The sequence below is a fragment of the Fringilla coelebs genome, assembly GCF_963513975.1.
Source record: "Fringilla coelebs genome assembly, chromosome: 3".
Lineage (NCBI taxonomy): Eukaryota > Metazoa > Chordata > Aves > Passeriformes > Fringillidae > Fringilla > Fringilla coelebs.
Window position 1 is genome coordinate 53,898,420 of NC_140030.1, and position 19,115 is coordinate 53,917,534.

A 19,115-nucleotide genomic window follows, 5' to 3' on the forward strand; every position below is an offset into this window, starting at 1 on the left:
ATTTGTTTCTCGGGAAACAACTGCACAACTACATTTTCAAAGTCCTTCTTCATGTATAGATTATCCATTAGAATATTTTTCCATCATTAAAATGATGAAAAGTTCAAACAGAAGAGAGTTCTCATCTAAAAATGAATGTTAAGGAAAAAGCCCCGCATTCATTTCAGTGGATATTCCTTACATTGGTAACCCATTAGCCAGTCAGAGTTCAGATGCACTGTCACGATCTCTTAATTAAATTCTTCTTTTTAATGTCAGAACATTACTACTGATTTTAAAGGAGAGGAAAGAAAGGCAGCAGTGCTCTCTGCTTATTAAGGGTTCCTGGTACATACTGTTTCAATTTATGTCCTGCTCACACTGAACAGATCTTGAAAATGCTGCTCAATTAAGTTTTAAAAATTCAATTTAAAATTAATGTGGAGTTATACTAATGGGTAATGGCTGTACCCTGTGTGATCCTTGGTTCCTCCAGTCTCTTGCTGTCTGATTTGATAACCCTGAATTGCTCATTTAAGAGAGGTCACCACCAGGCAGTTCTCCTCTTTTGTGAAAATAACTCTGGGCTTCGCAAAGAACTACTCTCTCTAAACACTTGATTAAAAGAAATACCAGCCTGTGAAAAAACCTCCTTAATTCTGGCATTCCAGGCATTTTAAATTACAATCTTAAATAAATTGCTCTGACTTTAAGGTTATTTTTAATTTGATAGGAACATGGTTTCATTAAACTTTTTTCACGCAATGAAATTAGATCATCTATATTTTAAATAAAGTCAACAGCAAAGCCTACGCAGCTTAAAAACAATCTTGGGTAAATGAACAATTAGTCTTAAATATCTCTCTTTTGCCTTATGAAAGAAATCAAACATTTAGTAAATATGAAATGCAATTTTAGTGGATCTTTTAGAACCCGAGTGGAACCAAAAGAATCTAAACTGCAAAGTCTTATTTAATTGGTAGAATTTAAGTGCACATCTTAAACAAATTAAAAACTTATCAGCCTTTCTCCCTTAACTTTTCGGGTTGAAAAGTGGTGAGCTTTACTGTTTTTGGTTAAATAGCAATGAGACACCTGTCTGCAGCGATGCTCCCTCTAAATTTTCCAGAACCCTTTTTTTCACACCAGTGATTTTTATAAGCTTGGACAGTTCAACCTTACACATCCCATCCTTTTCTTACTGTAAACACCTTAAAACAAGCCCGCTGTACTGCTAATAATTACAGTCAACTCTGGTTGCCTTCTCAGGCTCTCGGCTGGATGCCGGGATGCCTCCAGAGATCAGATGATGTCAACGTTTGGCTGCAGTGACACCCGCCTTACTCTGGCAGCAGTGCTCTACCAGCTGCCCTGCACTTGCCCCCTCCCCACCTTCCCTCCTGTGCTCATGCAAAAAAAACCAACCTGGAATATGAAAAATCTTCCTGAGAGCTCTCTCCCTGCCCATATATTATCATCAGTTTGTGATCGGATTCACTGCACGGCCACCGGCAGCAGAGGAGAGGGCAAGTTATGTGTGGTATGCGGGGCACAAGTCCACAGTTTGTCTGAGCAATCCAGTCCCCAAAGCTGCAATCAGAACTTCACTGGCAGCACAAGGGCTGGAAAGATAACCCCATCAGCCCAGGGCATTAAACCTCTGCTGCCTTGAGTAAAGGGGCATTTGTAAACAACATGTTCCAAAACACTCCTGGGTTTATTCATTATGTAAAGAGAGAAATGTCTCTTTTTGAAGGGGGGAGAAAAAGAAAGAGGGTTGACTGTGGATAGTTTGAATGCCAGCAATAATGCACGGTCTCTGCCGTATGATGTTTTCAAAAAATAAAAAAAAAAAGAAAAAAAGAGAAGTAAAATACACAAAGAACTATGGTGTTTAAATTTTATGTGCACCTGTCTGTCACTTTCCACAGACATACATATTCTTTTAGAGCATTTAAGATACAACTTCCAAATGGAGAAAAAATTAAAACCATTTCTATATTATTATTGTTATTGCTATTATTATATTTTCTCCTTTTGCACAAATGTCTCAATATACTCTTGGCATTCTGAGATTTATTAACATACTAGGAACATAATAAAGAATGACATACATTTATTGTGGGAAATTATAAATAAAATTTTAATTTTTTGCCCACAAAGGATTTAATTACTGAATAAAGTGGGATTATTATTATTTATTTATAAGTACAGAATTTAGACTAAGAAATAATTTTTTTTCAAGCAGATAATGAATTAGAAATATAGCTTAAGTAATATGCCTAAATAGTCCTATATTCTTAGAATAAAAGAAGGTGAACTAACAATTTCTTTAGTTTGATTGATTATTAAGAGGAAACAGTAATTTTTTTTTTTAAAGTAGAAAATTAGTAGGACTTGCTTTAACTTTCTGGTCTCCTATATGCATAGCAAACCAGAATAAGATTCTACTTTCCAACGAACTGTGCGTTCATTTATTAGCAAGAAAAGCCACACAACTTTTCCTATGCAAACATACACTGAAGATCATGAACAAGTGTGACAAGCCAAGCTTTATCCTGCACGCTGCACTGCAGTAGAGAAAAATCCATGATTACTTCAAGTGTCTTGGTATCATGCACTGCTGTTTCTCAAACTTGTCCCCTTTGAAGTAGCTCCAATTTCTATCACACTACACTGACCCTCCTACTGAAGAAATCAAGGGCTCTGATGAAATAATCTAATTGAGAGCCATCTGGCCCTTTAGAGGTAGCACTTCTAATTTATTTTATTATAATAAGAGCCACCCAAGGCAAACTAGCAAAATTCATAGTACCACATCCCTGGCCATGCACCACACAAACAAAAGCCGCACTCACTTTCTTTGAGCATTGTAAAACCTCTTCGTTTGAGCTTAATTGAACACACGTTGAACATTGAAAAAAAATGTACATAAATATATATATATTTTTTTTAAATAGAGTATTTCAGAAATATTTTGTTCTGGAAGGCAGTGTTCTTGATTAAAAAAAATAACAACAAGCAACCAAAAATGCATAATTCACAAAAGTATGGATTCCTGACACAGTGATTTAAGGTCTATGTCACCTTGAGCAGTGCACAATGAACTACAGTATTTATCCTGCAGCACAAAATAAAAAAAAATCTGCTTAGTTAGATGACAATGAAGGAAAAAAATTGCAGAAGAACCCACTACTGAGGGCTGACACACCACAAGGTAGCCCCTCAAAAATTTCTCGGCACACCATTTTACCATTTTCTAAAAGCATCCAAGCCTACCAGCTGCTCTTATTCTTCTGTAATTCATTAGGTCTTGCAGCTATTTGAGAAAACTAGAGCCTGGGGTATTAGGCTACCTACCACACATCCCACCACTGAGGAGAAGACAACCTGGATGCAGGTGATAATAGACAGGAGTCCCAGTACAGAATGGCCAAGGAATTTATAACTATATCTTTTTGCATGCATCATCTTTATTTCAGGTGTCTCACTTACATGAGTGCTTCAGCCACTGGCTGACAGAGGAGTGACTACCAACTACATAGAAGGACCAAACTTCCACTGCAGCTGTTCTACCTGTTAAGTACAAAAGGGCAGGAGGGAAGAGCCACCACCGAGGCCACAATCAGCAGCACAGCTCCCAGGACCAGATGCTCCAGCCACCACAGGATGCCAGGGAAGGCCTACAGGGAGGGCAACTCCAAAGGCAGCTGTGTAAACTAAATGACTGGTAGCAATGCAGACCAGAGGACTTAGCTAACTGGGGCAGAATTAAATTAAGACCAGGAGGATTACAGTATTTCATGGTGTTGAAACCTAGGATGACCGGGCATCTAGGGGAAACTGCCATATTTATCCATGAAGCTGATAAATTGAGGCAGGAGAGAGAGAGAATGGTTCATTCAGGGTTAAATGACATAGATAGCATCAAGGGTGAATAGAGGGGGAAGAAAACAGAGGGAGAAAAAAAAACCTTGGTGAAAAAAGTTATAAATACTTTAAATTTTCATGGGTTGAATATTCTGTATAACCATGTCTGAGTCAGGAGTGTGCGATACAGAATAAACTACAAGTCATTTACAAGGAGCCTAATAGATCACTTCAAGGCAGCTTTTCATACAACTTTGGAAAAAAGGTTTGGGGAACCAGAATGTCTATCACACACCATAAACATGATGACGAGAAAGTGAAGGTAGAATAGGCAAGGCATTGCAAAAGAGTCCTCTATGCCTCCCTACACTGTGTCTTCCTTTCAAAAATATATTTTCTGCAAGTAAAATCAACCAATATGAAACAAATGAGGAAAGTGAGGTTTCTGTGCAAGCCTCAAGCACAGGAAAAAAAAATGTATATCCTGCTTAGCCACTGTCAGTAATCAAGATAAAGGAAAGATGATGTAGACTTGAGCAGGATTTTACTGGTTGAGGAAAGAAGGTTTGGCACAAACAGCCCAGTTTGCTGTGCAGATTAGTACTTGCTTTAGGCAGATGATGCTGATAATCCAAAAAAGTCTTCTGCCTCCCCAGAGGCTCACCCACTGCCACCCAGGAAGAAGAGCAAAACCAGAGCCATAGGCCTTCTCTCTTCCTGCAGCCTCCACACAGCATCATACCTCCCACTCCTCCTTAGGGCAAGCAGGCCTGACTGACTTATTCCAGTTCAAAACCAAAAAGCATCAAACTTGACAGTTGACCAAAACCAAAAAGGGGATCAAAACTCTCCATCACAGTTCCACGGCTGAAACCCTGCGGATGCTAGCAAGGCATCTTCTCTGAACTCTCTCTAGGCAGCACTAAATAAAAAAGCAAAATAACAAAGCTTTTCTAACATTCAGAGTATACTCAGCTCTCCTTAGCTTTCAGGGATCATAAAATTTGTGCAAACCAACAAAAAACATTCTTCCAATGTAATGAACATGGTGAATAGCATGCACTGTAACAGCAAATGTTTTATCATCAAACTAAAGAAAGGGTATCTTAACCAGTTAATTAACTGTATCAAAATGCAATGGTATCTCAAAAGGCAAAGTTACATTAGAAAACTCATAGAAAGCAACATGCAAACAATGTAAAACAAAGTTAAATTGGACGTGACTCTCCTATTAGAAATGCATTTTTTCTGCGACCAAAAGCAAGTCTCCCAGCATTCTCTGTTATTACCATTAACTAAATGGCTTGCCCCAAAGACCCACAGCCCACACTTCAACCCTCCTGCTGAATACTAATCCACGTCTTCACCTGGGAAGAGCAGGAGTAAAGGACTTCTGTTGCATAACTTCTCTCCTTTGAGGGGAAATAGCCCTTACAGAAAGCAAAACAAAATAGCCAATGTTTTGTCCCTCAACCCTTTGCCAGAGGCACGAATTCTTATACAGCATTTCTAATCTAAATTCCTGGAATATTATGTTGGTCTTGCACAATGCATCATCACAGGATACCATCTGCATGTGCCTGGTCCAATGGCTCGTTAAAGAACGCATACATGCAGTACCTAGCAAGAAAAATGAACGCTAAATATCACATTCCATTCTGTGGCAATCAGCACCAAAACCCAAGATGATGGTGAACGGGGCATTGGGGGATTAGGGCAGTTTCCTCTACAAAAGGAGTGGGATGCAGCCAGTTGTTTGAGCCCGAACAGACGCTCGCTCATCCTCCAGTAACAGTTGGTACCGCTGGGAGGTCAGCCCGACTCCATTGTTTTTACAGCAATTTGCATTTTATTTTCCATAATGCTGTTTAATTTCACTTTTTCAATTATTACTCTCAGGCAATTGCTTTAATTATCTGTTATTCCACGAGGAAAGACACTTTCCTCTGGCAGAGACACGGGCTGCATCAGACCGTATTAACGCTGACGAGTCTCTCCACGGGCGAGCGCGGGGCTGCGGCGCCAGCCTTGGCAGCCCGCGTGGAGGGCGGTTAGCCAGCACCCACAGCTATTGCTGACAGATTGGCCCGCTCGCCACCGCTCAGATGGCAGATCTGCCCAGGATTACAAGGCGCATATTAAACCTTTAAATGCATGCAGCCGGTGCCCCTTTGAATTTCAGATTTGCCAAGGCAAATGGTATCACCGCAGAGCGTGGCAAAGCGCGTCTGACTGCAAAGCCAGAGCAAGCCGCTTTCCCTAATCCAATGCTATGTTAATGCAAAGCTCAGCAATGATGGATGGACTCATTAGTGCCGCAGTTATCGCCATCTGAACCAGGTGCCAAGACATATGGTTTAACAGATGTTCCCGCAAAAAGCTCTGCACGCTGCGCTGTACCAGTGTCCAGCTAAGCCGGACATCGATAAGACGCTGCAAATCGTATTGGGCTTCTGGGAGCCACAATGGTTCCCAGCTCAGGAAGCCGTTAAACACAGCCCGATTATGCAAAAAACCCTATTGCTTTGATATCCCAATTAGATCGACAAAACAAATGCTGGACGATACATATGCTGCTTTCTGGAGTCTTGGTGTACCCAAATGTTATTTAACCTACCCAGTCAATTCTATTTCTCTACTATCTTTGCAAAGAAATGAAGCTTTCTTCATACAGAAATTGCTACATGAAATAAACAGAGCCCCCATCCCACTCTTGCATTTCCGTGTTCAGAATGCTCTGTGTGCACTATTCTTTCAAAAATTTAATACATAACACATATCCATTCTGAGCACAGGATTACCATGCAGAAGCGACTTGTTTGCCAGCTTATTTACTGACATAACTCCAGTGGAATGCATGACATTTCACAGGAAAATAAATAGAATAAAACAGGAATCCTTCTTACAGTAATTTAGCAAATTAATGTGCCCAAAGCAGTAAGGTGCATCAAATGTTGATAAAAGAAAAATTCCTTATTCTTTAAGCATCTTTTCAAAGAAAGAAAATTCATACACTTTAGAAAGAAAGAAAATTAGCAGTAAGTGGGCAAAAACCAGTAAATTATTATATCCATCTATACACACTATATTCATTTCTTTAAGATTACACACACACTTATGGTCACCACCTACAGGAAAGCATTTTTCAGCAAGAAATTCTGCTAATTCCTAAAGCTTAGAAATTAGAGCATACCAAAGCATAACAGGTGGAAAACCTAGGTTACCACCTTGGCTTTAGGAGCTCCTGTCACACAACTCATCTGCTTCAAGTGTGGGCAGTAAGACCAAACTACAGCTGTTGGCATGTGATATATTACAGTGGAAATTTTAAGAGAAGTTGGAAAATGCTGGGAAAAAAAAGCCCCCCCAGCATTACATTCTGAAGGGAATGACAAGTAAAAAAGATACTAAGCACTATGAATGACTGAATGTACTTTAGAAACAACATCTATGTTGTTTAACATTTAAACAAAAACTAAGGGCTTTGAAAGCTTTTCAGAATTTGCTAATAATTGCAGGTCATAAAGAGACTCCTTCAGCACATAACCGTAAAAGATTTGATAGCAGATCAAGTTGATAAGGTGAGGAACAAAAGAATCTGAGCTGCATTTCTGTCCTGCTCCCACACCTACCATTCACACTGTCACAAAGGTGTGTTTCAGATCATCTTGTTCAACCAGTTAAATCTCTTTATCTGTGCAAATATTTATTCTGTATTAATGCAGCCTCAACTTTTTAAAACTTCTATTATCTTTACTGCTTATCTTTCAATGACAGAGCTTTGACTGTCCCAAACATTGGTCCGCTGAGGCTGCAAAATACAGAGGTGGCAGGAAAGGGATATCAAAGGGGACAGGAGACCAGATACAATCCAAAACCAAACAAACAAGAGCAGAATCTGCAGCCTTGAAAGTCAGGAGAAGTTCAATTCAGTGTTAATCCCTATTTGTCTGAAATGTTTACAGACATACATTTATAGAAAATGGTGTTGATGAAAATACTGTCATTGCAGCAGTAAACACACAGGAAACCGTGCATTGAAATGCTGTGCCTATTTTTGTCCATTTTTATTTTTAGGCACATAAAGCTATGTGCACTTATTTATTTATACACTGGGAAAAACATAAGCATGGAAATGCACTTGCAGATAGAACACCTAGTATATGATCAGGGCCCAATAACTAAAACAAAATTGAAGTTTTAGGTCTACAAGGAGACACGCTACCATAATCCCCACTTTTATATCATGTGGTTACAGTCTTTCCCTCTTCCTTGCTTCTAATCAAACATCCCAATCCTTTTCCACCCACTGGCATTATTTATATGGGTAATTTAGACATGAATCAAACTGGAGAAAAAGACACACACAAAAAAACCCAAAAAACAAAATTCCAAGCAAACAAATTAAAATAAAACAAAAACAAAACCACGAAACAAGAAAAAACATGAACAAATCAAAAAAAAAAGAAACAAAAAAATCCACAACCCCCCTTCCCCCCAACAACAAAAATCCAATTGGAGTCAAAATCCTTTTTGGTCAGATCACTTTCCTGAACTGACTTACTGGAGATCTGCAAAAGCTCCAGATCAGTGCAGAGAGGGATCAAGAGGGTGAAGCTGATCCCAGAGCAGCTCAGACCAAGCCCTGCCAAAGCAGCCACGGGACTGCAGGGCTTTGAACACAGAGCAGGGTGGCTGCTGGTTTTTGTTATGTGCTGTTGAATTTACTTTAATTCTTCTCCAAACAGAAGACTGCAAGAACCAGAGAACACCGGTAGTCTTCAACAAAATCTCAGCCTGCACATATTTACTACTTCAATGTAAGCAAATGAAATCTTAGATCTCCTCAGGTGCAAAAAGCCTGATGTCCCAGATTGCTCCTCAAACTTCTCCTTATGAAAGAATGTGTTTTAATAGCCAATTCTTTGCTGTTTTTTCCTTTTATTTCTTCCTTCTCAAGGAAATAGTTTTTCTTTTTCAATAAGGACATAACCAAAAACTATTTTCTCCAAAACTATGTGCTTGGCAAGTGTCTTCTTCCCCACCATCATCTACTTAGTTTTCATTTTTGCACTTTGTCTTTTTTTTTATATAATGGTCTTTCTTGCTATGAGAAAAATACATTCCTGGAATGCTTCAGCTCAAGACTCTCAAAAACAATTACTTAGGCATTTGATTTGATCTGCCAGTTCTTCCTTTCAGGCTGTTCGGGCTTTATGAGTCTTGAGTTTGGTCAAAGGTTAAAGCAAACCTTTTCCAAGTTACACTCCAGTGTTTCATGAGGCCCAAACATATCCATGCCAGTTTTTAAGGATAAGGAGTAAGTTCACTATTAGCTATGTACAACAACAGTAACTTTGAGTCCAATCTAAAGAAAATTATCCATATAGGGAAGGTTGCCAATTCACACATATTGGAGAAGTAGGATTGCAAGGTGGAATGAAGAGTGAAAAAGATTGGTGAAAATTCATGACTGTTTACAGGACAAAAAGAAAGAGAACAGAAGCTTGAGTATCAAGGGGTCTTCAAGAGTATCAGAGCACTTCACAAGCCCAGGCGAGCAGAGCTGTAACCTCTAAAGTACTTCATCTATCACACTGTGAGAAATTATCATATCTGTGATCCATATACACACACACAAAAATAAACTACCCATGAAGCATATGGAGGGACAAAACATATGTTTTCTAAGTTGATCTGGCTGCTAGTTGGGCTTCTCCAGGGAGTGAAAGTTAGAAAGGATAATCTGTCAGAGTTATCTGCCTCCAAGGAGTGAGTGAAAGGGAAGATTTCCAGCTGGCTGTCTCTACTGCGTCTTTCTGACCCACAATCAACTGCAAGTGGCGCTTCACAGGTTTGCTGGAATGCTCCTCGTGCTATTGTCTTGCCTTGGATATAGCAAAACCCAGGCCAGTTTCATTTTTTGTGCTTTGTGTTCTCTATTTGGCAAGTCTCTGAAATCAAGCTGCTTTTTCTGAATGACTGCATAACATGTTTACTCAATTTAAACAAATTACTGCTCAAAGACATGGAGTACAAATCATTCCTGCTGCTGTGATACCTTTTCACTAAATGTAATGCAGTTACTGCTTGTGTTCCTTTTTAATGTTGCAGCATATTTGTCTAATAATACTATTTGCATATCAGATTTTTAATCATCTTTTTAAAAAATCTTTTTAAAATTTTAAGCTTATCACATGCCTATGTGCAACAGCTAGTCAAGGTTCATCAGCTCCACTATTAAAACAAAAATCCAGCTGAAATAACTGATTGTAATTCACTTCAAAGTACATTTGATCAAAAATACATATTTTAGTTATGATTATAGATAATTTTAAAGTATGTATCCCAAAAATTACATAGATTTTAGTTCTGAAAATAAACTAAAATACACATTATAGGAAAAAAGTTTTAGACAACATATTTAGAAACCATTCTAAAGGGATGTTGGTGCTTAAGATCTACATTTAAACTAAAGAATGCACAGAAGTTGTACATGTACCACTTAAGTGATTTTTTAATCCTTTTTAAGTGGTAAAATTTAATTTTTTTAAGAGCAACTGGAAACGCCATCATTTTACTCAACCAGAGGTCTTAAGTGTAAGTACCCCATTGCCATTATTCAGAGGAGACTGGGTATTTTGAAGGCTGGTGGTGTTAATTTCTTCTTTTCTTTCTTTCATAGTAAGAAGGGTTATATTCTGGTTAGAATCATCTCTTAAATTCTGACATGCATACTATTCACAATTATAAATGGGTAAAAGTTAAAGTTCCTCCTATTGTGGAGACAGAGAAAAAGGATGTACACCAGTCCTTTTAGGCTCTTCCAATTAATATGCTACTGAGTGAAACTGATATGCACACAGTAGTACAGCCACATCCCTCCAGCCACCTGCTTGGACAGGTAATTTGTGTGATTAAAAAGTCCTCAAAATTCAAGACAGCTGTGTTACATCTGTGTATTACTAGATCCTAAAAGCCAGTTATCTGCATTTAATAATAAACAGAGGAGTTGATTTACAACTCCTCTGTTTATTCTCTCTTTACTGAGAGAAAGCACACCATGCCTTTAAGGGCCAACCTTAGCACCCACACCAGCTCTTATTTTTAAACAAAGCTTTACAACGTTGCAAAACTGATTACAAGTTTCTCCACTGAACAGACATAAAATTCCATTTAAACTATGTGCATTACGTGCAGAAAAATAAAAGGTTTTGAATTTTAAACATTTCATCTCCAGAAAGCAGCTTGTCCTCTAGCCAAACAGACTTGCATGAGTTAGCCTTACCTGGAGCCATAACTTGTTATTCACGGCATCTCTCCCTGTAGCAATGCACTGAAATGTAGCATTCTGCCCTGCATTGACCTCCACATCCCCCAGCCTCAAAAAATGTGGAGATTTATCTGTAGAGGGGGAAAACAAAAATTACAAATAAAAGTCATTATGAAAAAATAAAGGTGCCAGAAACGTTATTATCTCCCTCAACCTCTGTGCTTTAACAATCTTTGGCTAAAAAAGAAACATTAGAGAGAATATTATTTGTCTCATCTGTGTTCAAGGAGTGCTTTCAGTCTTTCCCCTGCTCCCCTAGTGTTTCTACTAACTTATGTTATACATGTGTTATAATAAAGTCTTTTTAAAATAGAAGCCAAAAGAAGGAGACCAGATGCCAAAACGTCAGCAGCACTTGACAAAAATTATCCCAAAGACTTTTGACTGTATGAAATCCATCATACTGAGAAAAACCCAATTAGCAGCATACTGCTCAAGCAAATAGATACTGCTCATGTTGTTTGCAATGCAACTCAGAGCTTTTGTCTTGGAAAACGAAATCATTTGTGGCATTGAAGATAGTATTTCAGGAGCTGACAAATCTATTTCCCACACTGAGAAAGGCTATAGGAAATCTCAGTGGCACAACCACCTGAAGAATTTACTAAACCTACAAAAGCCAACAGAAACATTTGAGGAATGGGCACATTACACAGCTCACCCACCCTTTTCTCAAGAACTACTAAAGCAAACAGTAGCTGAACTGTTCTTTCTTTGTGCTTACTAAGAAAACATGACGCACAGGAAAAAACATTAAATTGGAACAAACAAGGTTTAAACATCAGTAACAAAGAGAGCTTGTCTGAATTCCATAACATACTGATAATGTGCTGGGATGACTGTACCCGAGTGCCTTTTGTTTTGGCATTTCAAAACAAAACACAAAGAAGAGGAAGAAAATACATATGAAAGCCAGATATTGAATCCAAGCAGAGCTTTGCTGAGTACAGGCAACAGATAGCCGGGGTGGCTGAAATATTAAAAAGGTAACTCACTCAAATACCCTGTAAGCTTGGTAGCACCCAAGAGCTATGATTTTAAAAGGTTTGGAGTAGAAGAAAACATGATGTGAGGTTGCCATTGGAACTTTATTATTTGGCATCATTTTGCAAAGTTGGAGCAGGATATTTTTGTGTCCTGGCCATTTCAGCAAGCAATTAAATTATCAGCCATGTGGTACATTAGAATGAAATCATATTTTAGAGAGGGTATGTCTAGGGGAAGATGAGAAGCATTAAACAGAAAGAAATTGCAAAAAAAATTTTGATAACAAGTGCCAGAAATGCACAGTAACAATTTCTTCCTCACAACCTTTTATTAGTAGAATATTCTCATTGTCATAACTTGCGTTTGCATGTATGCAATTATTCCCCAGGATTAGCAGGGAAAGGCAAACATAAATGCCTGAAACCTGTCCACAAAAAAATAAACAAAATGCAATCTCTTAGTAGTTCAACAGCCAGAAGCCTTTTTTTCCCCTTTTTTTTAAATCTATTTTGTCTGTTTAGAAAAAAAGAAAGAGAAAAAAGAAAAAGGCTATAAAATCTGATGAACCTCCTACAAGCGTCTGCCAATTCAGTTTTTTTTAATCAGTGAGTATATACATTAACATTAAAACCCATTTTGATTATACACACCAACTGTGTATGAGTGAAAAGACTTTGAAGAATGCCCTTTTTTTTAAATCCCTGTATAATTTACTTCTGGCAGAAAAATATTTCACCCAGGTAAATCACTATTGCAATCACATTTCTTCCTGGAAGCCGCAACAAAAATACTGCTGAAAGAACAAAGAATATCAGTGATCGAGTGATGAAAACTGAGCAGTCCACAGCAATATCATATATGTCCTGAAAAGACAAAGAAAAATGCAGCTTTTAATCATTACTTACCACAAGGGTAACTCAGGACCTGGATGTCATCAATGGCAATGTAGCCATTTCTTCCATCTGAGACTTCAGCTTCAAATATTACCTGTCAAAATGAAAGAAAAAATGTTTACAACACTCATTTCTACAGAATTCCCCCGGTGGCAAGCGTGTAGATATAAGACACATTGCCTTTTTCATTTAGTTGAAGTTCCTACAAGGTTTGACAACTGAATGGAATATTTATTACTCAGTGTGGTGCAGTTCCATACTATTCATATACATGGATTGCTTTGGATTGCTGTTCATAGCACACCAGAAAAAAACGGGTTTAACTGCATACTGCTTTATCTCAGCTAAATGTGCAAACATGATTCAATTCTGAAATGAATGCCATTGCTTTCAGACAGGATAGGCATCACAGCACATAAGTGATCAACCAATTTCAAGAAAATTTGTTTTCTTCCTGGGGTCACAATATAGTCTCCTGTAACCTTCTGCAGCACAGTTGCACAGGAAAACACAGAAATAGTGAGGCAGTCCCCAGTGGCAACAAAATGAACAGCTGTGGCATGAGATTTATGCAGTAGTCATTAACTTCATTCTTCCTTCTTGCAAGACAGTGAGGAATTCCTACATATGAAGAAGACACTGTCGTCACATCCAGCGTCTTGTCCCACCCCAAACGGGCAGTTAATAACAAAGAATTGCTTGGTGGTGGTTCAGAGAGTTCCTGAAATTGTGCTTTGACTGCAAAAAGAGGATGCCTGTGGGGAATGTATATTTTGATAGCACTGGACTATAATTCTTCTTCCAGTTTCTCCAGACATTCTTGCTAAGACTGCACTTCTAGCCAATTTCGTTTTTTTCTTCTAATTTTATTTGCACCCAAATAGAATTTAGTTACAAGAACCACTTTATTCTCTGCTTCTTGCTCCTGCCTTGGCTAACAACAGCATGATGGAAATTAATTTAGTGTCTGGGAGTCCTACTTTCATAGTGTGCCTTGTCCACTGACATTTCTGACCAGAGCACTGTTTGACAATGTCTACCCACTCTTCAGGCATTTTCAGAGAGCTGGCACTTGTTCTCAGTGAAGATCAATATAAATATCTTTAATTCTTTAATAATTTGGATCATCATTTTTTTTTTACTTAAATGGTTGCATGGTATGGAAGTCAACTCAGTAAGAAACAAACATTGTTATTTAAAGTCCTTCTGACAGACTGGCTTCTTTACAGCATAATACAGTTCTATAACATACACAAACTCTGAAAGCACATTGCTTCTAAAAGCCTAGTTAAGAAATTTGAGCACCAATGCTAAGAACTGAACTAAATTTGCACTTCATTCTAACTGGGTTGTTATGAATTCACTTGGAATTAACTTAGATCCAATTCTCAGGAAAGCTCTGACTGTGTAAGTGTGTTCTTCTACTGTGTATTGATACCTGCTTACCCAGGGAGTCAGATGACAGAAAGCTACATTTCTTAGGATACTGCTGGGAATTCATTTACTTCATTTTTTTTTGCCCTCTGCTAGATGAGTTTTAGTAATCTCCATCCAGCAGGAGTAGGAAGCTATCAGAAAAGGAGAAATACACAGAAAACAGAAAGATAAAAGACATGGAGAACCATGAGAAGAAGAAAAATAACAAAAAAAAAACCCAGAAAACATGGAGGAACATGGAAAGTCAAGAAGTTTATGAAAAGTTGTAAGGGACAAGGTTTACAAGGTAAGAAAAAGAAAAATACAGTGATTAAAAAGATAGAGAGCTGAGATTTCATATATATAGTATCATTTTTTATATTCATAATTGGTACAAATACAACTATGAAACATTCATAACTCATAACTATAGATGAAATAAAGCAAAAAGTGCTCCTCAGTTTAAAAAATTATTATCAGGCTTTAATTTGATAACATCTCTTCACATTTAAAATGGGAAATAGAAAAAGGCAATTGCATACATAGGTGAAAACAGCAGTTCAAAATGCTGACAAGTCAGGCAAAAATCTGAGGTAGTTCTTTTCCTCAAATACACAAACTTCTTGAGGAAAAAATAGACTATTGAGCCATTGCTTTCACCAGAGTGGGCTTATCCAAATAAGCCACAAGTCTTTCGGAGTGAATCCTGCACTTCATCTGCACTGCTATTCAGTTTCCAGTCCTAGAAAGAATGTCTTGGACACTTCTGTTTTAGCTGAAAAATAATTCAGATTATCACTCTCGCCAGAAAACATTAGTTGTCTGTGCAACCATAAATGTCCTTCCACTTATTACAATTTAATTGCATGTCCTTATAGTGCACTTCTGAGAGATGCTCACTTTCTTTAATGGAGAAGAGAGAGAAAATGTTTCCAGGGGACGAATTGGGCTGGCACAGAGCACAGTTATGGAGACAACTATCCTGTCTCATTTGTACGAGGACTGACACAATGAATGAGAATGGGAAGTGCTGAATATTTCAGGCAATTCAAATGCTACTCAAAGGAATCAGACTTGATCCCAGAATGTTCTACACAGTTCCAAGATGATACACAAATAGTCATTTACTTCTCCAAATAAAATTGCATACCCTTGTTTATGAAGTAGCTACATTCAGGCACAAATTAAATTCAGGGCCAGAACTCCCTGAACTGGACACACTTCTACATATTTAGCCATTCCTAATGGATTTCTTGTCCATATACTGGGCCATTTTCTCCCTAAAACCATGCAAGCTTTTAGTTAACACAGTGCCATTTGGAAAAATCCATGTGTTTACTATTGACAGCATTAAGAGACGTTTCCACTTGTACCAGACTTCATTTAATGACCCAAATCAGTGACAAATTGATCCCAACCAGCCTTTTATATTATTCCCAACTTTGTAAACCTCTAGTATATATCCCAAATGTAAATGTAATTTTGTCTCAAATTTGAAGAGTCCCAGATTGTTCAGCCAATCTCATATAAAAACCATTCCCTTTTCTTTGATTATGCTCATCCTCCTCTATAAAGCTCTTTCTAACAACACTATATTCTTTGAAGATAACGAGAGCAGAGCTGGCACACAGTAATCAAAATATGGGTGAGTCATAATTTATTCAACAGCTTAACACCATTACCTAATTTATACTGAACTTATTTAACCATTCTTAACACTTTTGCTTCTTTCAACCATCACTGGGCTCTATGCTGTTTTGATGAACCCCATGATTTTGCTGCAGAGTGGCAATGGCAAGCTTCAACTGAATCCATCATTCTGTGTGTGAAATTTGGATTTCATGAAGTGTGCATTTTTTTATATCTCATTATCAACACTAAAATGTGCCTGTCATTTTATTTCTCAATCACTCTCAGTTGGCGAGTCCTTCTACAGGATCTCATAATTACATACGGTCTTTGCAATTCCAGAGTAGCTTTTACCTACAAACTTCTGTGTTTGTACTGTTTTTTGGCACCCACTCTGGTCCCATATGAACATGATGACACAATTCTGTAACTAAGGAAGTATCTTAAAGAATGGCAGCTTGGCTTCACTATAAGTTTGTGCAGAGGGACATTTGGAAATCTAACTAGATCTAGATTCTCTTAATCACATCACTCTTACCTATATACTTGTGAATCTGTAAAGGGCTGAAAGCTGAAAATTAGGTGTATGATGAGAAGAACAAAATAAAAATAAATAAATAAACAAATAAATGCTGTTTTAGTTTAGGCACTGGAAAACAACACATACCTTTTCATATCCCAGCCCTAAAATCCCAAAGATGACAATCACTATTTATCTAATATTATTCCAGAAATAAACATTTCGACCAATTTAAATACTCAACAGTGTTTGAATGCCATGGAAAAAGTATTAATTATTACAGCAGAAACTCCTACAGGCATTTAGTTATTGAAGTTTAATGCTTAAGAAATACTTAAACCTCCACATTGCTTCACAGCCCTAGCAATACATCTGTAATCATCACAAAGGCTAAGCCTGCACTTGCAGGCATATAAGAAATGTACTTCTTAAAGACTGGCCTCACTGAATTTTTAACTCTTGTCAGGATCCAAAAGTTTATGCAACACCATCATTAGGTCATTTGAGGCACTGATCAAAATAAACACTCCCAAAGCATACCCAGTCAATTAATGTAGTCAAGAAAGAGGGAAAACAATTCTGTGGCCCAAAGCCTATCCTTAGTAATACAATTCTTCCTAGATTTTGCAAAAGCTGTTTTCTTGTAAGCAATGCACCACCAGCAAGAATGGTGTTTTCAGTACAATTTGGAGACCTTCTTTGTTCTTTCTCCACTTGACTTGATCTGACCAGTAATGGTAGTGAAGGAGGTACAATCTCCCAGCTTTGACATCAGTCCTGCCACATCATCATATACAGAAAGTAATGCCTCAGTTAGATAAAAGACAGCATTAAAAGGTTTAGTTACAACAGAAATGTAGTGTTTCATTGACAATTTTTTTCTGCTTGGCTCTAACACATATAATTAGAGAGAGATGAAGAAGAATTGGAGATGAAAATATAAAAAAGTTTTTAAAAGGAAAAAATTAGATACCGTAATTTTCATAAAGCATTCAACCTACAACATACTTTTGTTCAGGCATAGTAGGCCCTCTATTAGCTGTGTTATTTGAAATCCAGCTTGTACATAGATGAATTCCAGTGCTTAGTGGAAAGGTGCACTAGAGAGCTGTGTGCAGACAGAAGTTAACACATCTGTGATAAAACACAGTAAAACCAAAGTACAGCACCAAAAAAAACCCCAAAACCACTGAAAAAAACCTGCAAAAAACCCACAAAAACAAACAAACAGAAAAAACCCCCAAACTTCAAACCAAAAGAAGCAGTGAAGTTATATCAACTAACTTCACCAGATATGTTATATTAACCTCATCAGATATAAAACTTCAGTCTTTCATAAGAATATAAAAAGAAAACTTTTAAGTTTTTCTCTACTTCATACACACCTCTTTCTTACATTAATTTTCAGTTTTATAACTGCACAGTAGGGTATTCCAAATATACTCATACCTAGTACTTGCAATAGAATTGATAAAGGTTAAACAACACATAGAAGGAAATTTGTTTTGAAGTAATTCTCTGCAGAAGAAATGCCATGCAGAGCAAGACCAATTATATATAAAACAGTAACAAATCCTATTCACTGACAAGTTTCTGGCCCTATTCAATGCTTTCACAGTGTTAAATGCATTTTAAAACACTGAATCAAAGGTTTTAATTACCAAGAAACTAAAAATCAATATAAACATGAAAACAGTGTCATGTTACAAAAGAAATGCTTAATGGAAGCTAGCTGAAAAGGACAGCTAAAGAAATTTTATCTAACATACAAAAATTTTGTTGACATAATAAAAAGCATTTCCCTTGTGAAAGTTACAGACAATTTTGCTGAACTAATTTAGAAATCATGAAAACATAATTAATTCCACTTGACTGCTCAAGTAATGCTGTGAGGCAGCCTGTGCAGCTGACAGGACCCAAGAGAACTTTAGCACAGCAAATCAAACACTTGGGTGAAAACTCTGGAATCTCAAGTCGGCCAGGCCAGTTCACCCCAAATTCCTTCTTTTTTCCTCAATAACACACCTCCTGACATTGGAAACCAAAGAAGTTAAGGCTGTCTTCTCACTGGTATCCAGCTGAGATGGTCATCTCAGATTCTTTGACCATCTCAGGGTCACCTACAAAGAACCCTGACATTCACAACTCCTCTCATCCCTAAAGTTACATTCAAGTTTCACTTGACATAGGGAAATCTGTATTCCAAGATTCATCTCAGTTCGTGCTCTCTGGTGAAGAATCACACACAAAAAACATGCCTTCAAAGGGTCCTAAAGGGTGATCTTTTAAACAATTTATTAGTGGTAAGTGACCTAGCTACCTATTCAATCCCTGAAGAAAAAAAAAAAACCAAACAAAAAACAAAACAAACAAACAAAAAAAACACAAAAAACAAAAACCAAAAAACAAAGCCACACGACAAGTGTAAAATCATCTCTTTATGTGAAAGCAAGAACAGTAGGTTAGGTTTTGTTGAGCTAAACAATTC

The 19,115-nt window shown here is 37.5% G+C and overlaps 1 protein-coding gene across 2 annotated transcripts in view; it reads right to left on the reverse strand.

Moving 5' to 3' along the window:
* The window catches only part of PTPRK (protein tyrosine phosphatase receptor type K), a 374,688-nt gene that overhangs the window by 191,062 nt on the left and 164,511 nt on the right, over window positions 1-19,115 (reverse strand). For both annotated transcript variants that reach the window (XM_084201677.1, XM_084201678.1), the window contains exons 4-5: window positions 13,075-13,156; window positions 11,138-11,253 (exon numbers count right to left, since the gene is read on the reverse strand). In XM_084201677.1, coding sequence (XP_084057803.1) covers window positions 11,138-11,253; window positions 13,075-13,156 — 198 coding nt within the window. The remainder of the gene's footprint in view (window positions 1-11,137; window positions 11,254-13,074; window positions 13,157-19,115) is intronic.